This window comes from Medicago truncatula, chromosome 7, assembly GCF_003473485.1.
Source record: "Medicago truncatula cultivar Jemalong A17 chromosome 7, MtrunA17r5.0-ANR, whole genome shotgun sequence".
NCBI classification, from domain to species: Eukaryota; Viridiplantae; Streptophyta; class Magnoliopsida; order Fabales; family Fabaceae; genus Medicago; species Medicago truncatula.
The window spans coordinates 13,217,565-13,226,520 of NC_053048.1; the positions used below are offsets into that span (position 1 = coordinate 13,217,565).

Consider the following 8,956-nt stretch of genomic DNA (forward strand, 5'->3'; position numbering starts at 1 on the left):
TGAGGTTCGTTACGGTTGCTTTTTGTGTAATTGCATCTATTATTGTTTGGTCTATTTATTTATTTTCGGCTTATGTTTCGTTAATGACTGCGTTGTTATAGAGTATTGTTCGTAATAATACAACCCTTCCATCTGATCCTGAAAAAATCAGTGGTCCTGGTGAATGTTCGAGAGTTATTCCTCTTCCTCAAACAGTGAAAGTTGAGAATATTGTTTCTTCTGCTGAATGTTTGAATTCAGATCCCACTATTACGGTATGTCCAATTTATTCTTTGAAGTGATTTTAATTCATACATAGATTGTTAGAAAAAGTGTATTGGACTGATTATGAATTATGGGTTGAAAATTTTATTGTGTAACCCAAAATGGAGAAATTGTTGGATTTTAAGATTCTACCCTCAATTCCCTACAGTTTAGATATAAATTTTGTACGATTTAGATCAAGAATGAATTCAGAAAACACATTAGAAGTTGGACTGTTATGCGGGTTTTGGCATGAAAATTGCAAAATAAGCGATTTTGAAGTTTAAGTTGTTGAATAAATGATCTAAAAGTTGTTCATAAGTGTTTGTGAAAACGAAATAGAACAAGTTTAGAATTTAGAAGTGTATAGAACAAAATCGAAACCACCTGTGAAACAAGATCCGATTCTTGGATTCTCCTTGTGACATACATTAAACTGTTCTTTGCTTTGCTATCTTCATTGATAAAGACAACTTAAAAATAGTGCATAAATGCTGAATATGCAACTGTAAATGCAGTGCTGATGTGGTCACAAAGATTTTAGAATTGTGCTAGAACAACTTTCCCTGTAGTATCATATACAGATTATTTTTTATCCATTTATGTTTTTGAGGTTTCTAAATATGGTTGTTTTGTTTTTATTCATTAAACTCATGAATTTATAAGATATTTTTAGGCTTTTTAGCATAGTATCGTTTTAAATCCTCTGGTAGTTAAGTTTGTGGTGTAGTTCTAGATGAGTTAATGTAGTCAAAGTGGCAAAAACCTTTTTGCAGGTTGAAATCGACTATCATAGTTTGTTAGTATATTGATATCATAGTACAGGTTTTTGTATGACATGCCATGTTTAAAATACAATTGCTCAAATTAAACTAAGACATAGATTTTCATAAGGAATGAATATCAAATAATTACAGGTGCTGCTATAAGCACCTCTAAAAAGGAAATAGAACAACTTTTAAGTATATTAACAAATTTGTGTTTGTCTGTAACAATTCATCGACTTTTTCTCTCAGATGTTGATCTTGTGATAACCTAAATTCATTATTTTGGTATCTTACTTCAATGCTGTGAATATGATATAAGGGTTGGTTTGTTGGAGTTTTGTAATTTATGATGGCTATTTGGTATGTTATCAGGTTGGAAGCTGTGGTGTTGCGAATTGTTTGTCTGCTGGGAAATGTAAATGTCATCCAGCCAAACGCATGAAGAAGGAGTGATCCGTTTTATGTTTGGCTTTCTTTTTGAAGAATTGCCACTGTATTTTGCAAAGTAGTGTGATCCATGGTCTATAATGGTTTTAAGTTTCGTTGGGTGGCTGATCATCATTCAACATATGTGGGTTTTTTGGTGCTTTGTAATATATTAAGTCTCAACTTGCTGCAACTGATCCATGCTCTATAATGGTTTTAAGTTTCGTCAAGTGGCTGATTATTATGTAACATATGTGGGTTTTTTGGTGGTTTGTAATATATTAAGTCCCAACTTGCTACAGCTGACTTTCTATGATTCAATAAGTTGCATGTGCTTGGGTTGGTTTCTTCTTGTGTATTGATATCCTTATAACTAGCTGACTACATCTAATACTAAACTCTTTAGATATCAGATTAAAATGGCTGGCATTTTATCAATACAAAGTGCAAAATTTGGATCTTTGATTAATGTTGGAGACGGATGAAAAAAAAATTGATCATCACATTTGTATCATTCTTATTCAAATGACATTGATTTCATTTTTTTGGGACAAATAAAAGGATTGCTCTCGATGATTCTAATATTTTTGAGTTAATGGGAAAGATTTTTCGGAAAGTTTAATTCGATTCAAGGTTTTGGATACAATAGTTATTGTTCATTCTTTTATAATTCGTGGATTATTTGGTTTGCTTTAATTCTTTATGTAACCTCATCAATTGAAAAAACTATAATTTTTATTGTAGATTGATTTAAAATTTTGGTTTTTTTTTTGTTTCTCAATCATTTATATGATTTCTATGCATTCAATTTTTTGTGTATGGTAAAATTCTGATTACTATCTTCTTACCTCTTTTTTTCGGTAGCAGAATCCATGGTTCATGAACTAGAAGTCAAGAGGTCGGAGGTGAAAAAGGGGCGCGGTAGACCTAAGAGTAATATTGGTTTAGCGTCAAGAGCAATGAACTACGTTCAAATTGTCTCAAATTTTTCAGAATCTATTCAAGGTATATCTTTATCTAATTTATGCTGACAGTATAGGTTCAACCTTCCGATTTAATGAATTTATGCTGATAATGCAGGTGGCCTAAAACGAAGATGTTTGTGTGAAATTAAAACTGTAGAACATGATGAAATGAGAAGCGCAAACCATCTTCCGATGAATGTTGATCGAGGTTATTCTGTTCCAAAGGCTTTAGAAACTCAACTGCAGTCTCAACCTTATGCATTAAATGAGTCTCAAAGCAGTAGTCAGGTAGAGATAGATCTGTCTTCCATTATCCGCAATGAAAGTGATATCTCGGAGACAAGAATGAATCCTGGTAATCATAAAGACAATGTTTGTTCAGCGTCAAGAGCAATGGATTTTGAGGAAATTGTCTCTCAGCTTTCACAATCCAATCAAGGTAACTCATTGTATAATTTATGCTGATAGGTTAAGTTAAAGTCTCATGATGAAACAATTTATGGTAATAATGCAGGTAGTCTAGAATGCAAACATTCACATGAATTTGATGTTGTGGAACATCATGAAAAGAGAAGCTTTGACCATCGTCTGAAAAATGTTAATAGAAGTTGTTCTATTGATGAGACTTTGTTGGCTCCAACACAATCTCAACCTTATGCATTTGATAAATCTCAAACCATTGGTCAGTCTGAAAAAAACCTGGCGGGCAATCTTCAATGTCATGGTGATGTGTCAAAGATGATTATGCAAGACTCATTTAGTAAACCTGTTTCTGAAGTCTTTTTGCCAGAGAGTGATAGCGATCTTGAAAGTGAAGATGAAGCTGATTCCGATTATAATCTATCAGAAATTTCTGGTAATCAAATGTTTTAACTTATTTATTGAAATCTATTCTGATGTTTGACGTGATTTAATTAAAATTAAGATTTAAATTTTTTAGAGTGTAGCAGCAACTATGATTCTGCCAGTGAAGATGATGATGAACACATACAATTTGAGGAAAGACACTATTCTGAATCGTCTAATCGATGTAAGATACTATTTACATATCTACTTGATCAAATTTTAAAAAATTACAATTCATTAATGAATCATTATTTTTGTAATATGTAGCAAGCTATGTAGATCTTGGAGATCCTTTACATGAGTGTGTTCATTGCGGAGCATGTTTGTGGTATAATGAACGACTTGTGAAAAGCAAAGACTCTCAAAATCCAAAGTTTTCTTTGTGCTGTCGTAAGGGAAAGGTTCAACTGCCAACATTGCCAAAACCTCCTGAGTTTTTGAGACATTTATTGTTTGATTATGAAACGCCGGAGAGTAAAAATTTTCTTAGTCAGATTAGAACCTATAACATGATGTTTGCATTTACATCACCTGGAGCTAAATATGATTCCAGTTTTAATAATGGAAAAGGACCTCCTACAGTTAGAATTCAAGGTCAATTTTGTCATAGGATTGGCAGCATGTTGCCAAAGAATGGAGAACCTCCTAGGTTTGGTCAGCTCTATATCTATGACACAGAAAATGAAATACAAAATCGAATTCAAGGTGTAAGGTAATATTAGGATTTATTTGAAATTTAGTTGCAGTTAAATACATTATTAGTGTATGTTCTGATATTTTCAAATATATATGCATTCTTTACAGGAACAATAGAAATATTGATCCCAAAATTGTTGAAAATTTATCAACGATGTTGTATGAAAATAACACTCATGCAAAATGTTTCAAGATGGCAAGAGAAAGATTATATTCTGATATAGACGTTCCTGATCTTAAACTTAGGTTAATATCAAATAGGAAAACAGATGGTCGAGTTTACAATCTTCCAACTGTATCCGAAGTAGCTGCATTAATTGTAGGAGATGTTGGTGATGCTGAAAAAAGGGATATTATTGTTCAAGCTCATGGTGGTCAATTGCAAAGGATTGATGAATTTCATGCTAGCTATCTTGCTTATCAGTATCCGTTACTTTTCCCGTACGGAGAAGATGGATATAGACCTAATATTGCACACAGAGGAATTGATCAAGGTGATGATACTATGGATGTGAAGAAACATAATAGGTTAACAGTTAGAGAGTGGCTAGCATATAGAATTCAGATGAGATTATTTGAAGCCAAAACATTGTTATCCTCCAGGAGATTGTTTCTAGAATTTTTGGTGGATGGTTTCACAATGTTAGAGGCAGAAAAACTGAGTTGGCTTAAGAGGAATCAAAAAAAGCTCAGAGTTTCGAAATACAAGAATCTTCATGATGAAGGTCAGCAGAATAATGCTCCAGGATCAACCAAAGGAAAAAGATATGTTTTGCCGTCCACTTACGTTGGAGGCCGCCGATTTATGGATCAGCTTTACTTTGATGGAATGGCTATCTGCAGCAAAGTTGGGTTTCCTGATCTTTTCATTACCTTTACATGTAATCCCAAGTGGCCAGAGATCGTAAGATTGTTGACTCCTTTGCATCAAAGAGCACACGATCGGCCCGACATTGTGGCAAGGATCTTTAAGATGAAATTTGATCAACTGATGTCGGATTTGATAAAGAATGCAATATTGGGAAAAGTCTTGGCATGTAAGATTTCTCTAACTTTATTATTTTCATTGTTTTATCCTTTTCTTCATTATATTTTTATTTCAATAGTTCTATTTTTTTTAACAGATATATATACAATTGAGTTTCAAAAAAGAGGGTTACCTCATGCACATATTCTACTTTTCTTTCATCCGTCGAACAAGTATCCTACTCCAGATGATATCGATCGAATCATTTCTGCAGAGATACCTGATCCTGTAAAACAACCAGAATTGTACAACTTGGTTAAGGCGCACATGGTTCATGGTCCATGTGGTTTAGCAAATGAAAACTCACCTTGCATGAGAGATGGGAAATGCTCTAAATACTATCCTAAGAAATTCCAGTCAGTGACAATTGTCGATCAAGAAGGATTCCCTGTGTATAGAAGGAGAAAAAATGGCCGGACCATAGAGAAAGCAGGTATTCTTCTTAACAATTCACATGTTGTTCCACATAATCCAACTCTGCTTCTCAAGTATCAAGCTCATATCAATATGGAGTGGTGCAATCAAAGTTCCTCAATTAAATATTTGTTTAAGTATATTAATAAGGGTTCAGATAGGATTGGTGCTGTAATTGAGCCAGTTGAAGTGCAGGCTTCATCTTCTCAACATAACAGATTAGATGAAATAAAAGAATATCTTAATTGCAGATATGTTTCAGCAAGTGAGGCATGTTGGAGAATATTTTCTTATTCAATACATGGTAGAAAGCCTGCTGTAGAGAGGTTATTCTTTCACGATGAGGGTGAAAATTGTGTTTACTATAAAGATCATGAGCAAATTGCTGATGTTTTGCTTAAGGCGAGTGTGACTGAATCAATGTTCACTTCTTGGATGGAGGCTAATAAGTTGTACCCTGAAGCAAGATTATTAACCTATGTAGAATTTGTTTCTAAGTTTGTTTATGAAAAAAAAAAGATCATGGAAACCTCGGAAAAAAGGGTACACAATTGGAAGACTTATGTGGGTACCTCAAAGTACTGGAGAGTTGTATTATCTAAGAATGATATTGACTGTTGCTAAGGGACCAACATGCTATAAGGATCTAAAATTTATTAAAGGAGTCCAATATCTTACGTTCCGAGAAGCATGTTTTGCCTTAGGATTTTTAGAAGATGATAGAGAGTTCATCAGGGCAATAAAAGACGCATCTGTATGGGGTTCAGGTTATTTTTTAAGAAAACTTTTTGCGCGTATGCTATTGTCTGGATCAATGGATAGGCCTAATCATGTATGGGAAAATTCTTGGAGATTACTTTGTGATGGCATTCTTTATAATCAAAGGAAATTGTTGCAAAATCGAGGTACAATTTTCAAAAAACATTCAGCTCATCCATGTTAATTTATCACTGCATTCATTTATTCATGTAGAGGTATTTTTTTTGCAGATTTATTGTTGACAGATGAAGAATTGCAAGATTTAACCCTCACAGAAATTGAGAAGCATTTGCAATCTAACGGAAGAAGCTTAAGAGAGTTCAAATGTATGCCATATCCAAGCAATTATGTTCCAGATTTTTTGGGAAATAGACTGATATACGAAGAAAAAAATTATGATCCTGTTTTCCAAAAACAAGTTTTTGAGCAATTGTTTGGATCTCTTACAGGTTAGAATCATATCTATCTTATTTAAATTTGTTTAAAAAAAAAAAAATCAAACTAACACAGAATAAATTTCTATGTTTTATGTTTTTATGTTAGATGAACAAAAAAATATTTATAATAAAATCATGGAAGCAGTGACAAATGAAAAAGGTGGAGTCTTTTTCCTCTATGGTTATGGAGGAACTGGTAAAACATATATGTGGAATACTCTGTCTGCATCTTTAAGGTCCAGAGGTGATATTGTTCTCAACGTTGCAACAAGTGGTATTGCTGCCTTATTGCTGCCCGGTGGGAGGACTGCGCATTCAAGATTCAAGATTCCTGTTCCTACACTAAAATCATCAATCTGTAACATAGAGAAAGGAACTGAATTGGCTGAACTTTTGAGACAAACAAAGTTAATTATATGGGATGAGGCACCAATGGCGAATAAATTTTGTTTTGAGGCTTTAGATAAATCACTGAAGGATATTATGAGTGTAAGAGGAAAACCTTCAAAACTCATCTTTGGCGGGAAAACTATTGTATTTGGAGGTGATTTTAGACAAATACTACCAGTAGTGCCAGGGGGAAATAGATTTGATATTATCCATTCTACAATAAATGCCTCATATATTTGGGACCACTGCCATGTATTGAAATTATCCAAAAACATGCGTCTTTTGCATGGTCAGGCAGAATGTTCAGAGGATACCAAAAAATTTTCTGAATGGATTTTGAAGGTTGGAGATGGAAAATTGGGTGAAGGAAATGATGGTTACAATGATATTGAGATTCCAAATGAACTTTTGATATCAAATTTTACAGATCCCATTGAAGCAATTGTGCAAAGCACGTATCCGAATTTGTTGGAAAATTTTCAACAGGAAGATTTCTTGAGAAATAGGGCCATATTAGCTTCAACCATTCAGGTTGTTGATGATATCAACAACTACGTTTTGAATCTTATTCCAGGTAATTCACTTATTCATATTTTATTTTTAAAAATATAATATAATAAATCAACACTTATGTCTCATTCATTACATAGGCGAGGAGAAGGAATATTTCAGCTCAGATTCAATAGATCGCAGCAAAGAAAATGAAAATGATGCCTATGAGCAGGTAACACCAGAATTTCTTAACTGTCTTAGAACATCTGGATTACCTAATCATTCTATAAAACTCAAAGTTGGGACACCAATAATGTTATTAAGGAATATAGATCAAGCTGAAGGTTTGTGTAATGGAACTCGATTAATAGTCACAAGGCTTGCAAATCATGTCATTGAAGCAAAAATTATAACTGGAAAAAATATTGGAAATCGGGTATATATTCCGAGAATGTCAATGTCACCTTCAGAATCGCCCTGGCCGTTCAAACTTGTGCGAAGGCAATTTCCAATTGTTGTATCTTTTGCAATGACAATTAACAAATCGCAAGGCCAATCCTTGGATCATGTTGGTTTGTACTTGCCTAAAGATGTATTCAGTCATGGACAATTATATGTTGCCTTATCTAGAGTCAAAAGCAAGGAAGGTCTAAAGATACTAATACATGATAAATCCAAAAAGAGGCTATCTAATACAACAAATGTTGTGTTTAGAGAAGTATTTCAAAATGTAAACTGAGGTTAGCATCTAATGAGTAAATATTCAATTCTAAATGTTTAATTTTACATTGTCATTACATGATAAATATCATTTTCTAATACACTTTCCTTTTCATAACTTAACTATGCAGGACACACAATGAGCAGCTGCCAGCTTTTTTTATTTTAAAGATAAAAAAATTCAAAGGATGTTCCTCTCATATTTTGCCTAACTGGTACACTTACTGTCTCTGTTTTATTTGATTTCCATTTGTGGCGATAATGATTCAGAACAGTTTGGAAGCTGCGAAGTGTTCTTGTGGTGAAAAATATGGTGATGGTATTGCATCTCATGATTGTAATCATACACAGTTTTCTTCCACCAAGTTGGCCAAGCAAATTAAGAGGGAGTGATCGGTTTTATCCTTGGGTATTTTTTGGAAGATATACCATTGTATCTTGCGAAGTTATTTGATCTATGGTCTATAGTAGTTTTATCCTTCGCATAATGGCTTTTGGTTTTGCATCAACCATGGCTGCTTTTGGTCAAGTGTAATATATTAAGTTTGACATTAGAGCTTGCTAGAATAAATGTGTTATGGTCAAATATGATGTACGAAAATATCCACAACGTTGTACTTATAAATAACTGTGTTTATATTAGTATCTGCTAAGCTTTTGTTTATCTTTAGTATTGGCATGACTAACAGAGAGAATGGTGCGAATACTTGGTTAAGGGAAATGGATTAAACCTCAAGAAATTGGTTGCTAAACTCACTATCTATATATGTTGTT

The 8,956-nt window shown here is 33.4% G+C and overlaps 1 protein-coding gene across 1 annotated transcript; it reads left to right on the top strand.

Moving 5' to 3' along the window:
• Positions 1 to 2,308: 2,308 nt before the first annotated feature.
• LOC120576968 (uncharacterized) lies at positions 2,309 to 6,597 on the top strand. The gene is made up of 9 exons (XM_039827849.1): positions 2,309 to 2,441; positions 2,517 to 2,840; positions 2,916 to 3,257; positions 3,342 to 3,431; positions 3,515 to 3,959; positions 4,052 to 4,980; positions 5,068 to 5,927; positions 6,010 to 6,151; positions 6,374 to 6,597. Exons 1-9 carry the CDS (start codon positions 2,309 to 2,311, stop codon positions 6,595 to 6,597), a joined length of 3,489 nt encoding a protein of 1,162 aa, XP_039683783.1.
• The last annotated feature ends 2,359 nt before the right edge of the window (positions 6,598 to 8,956 follow it).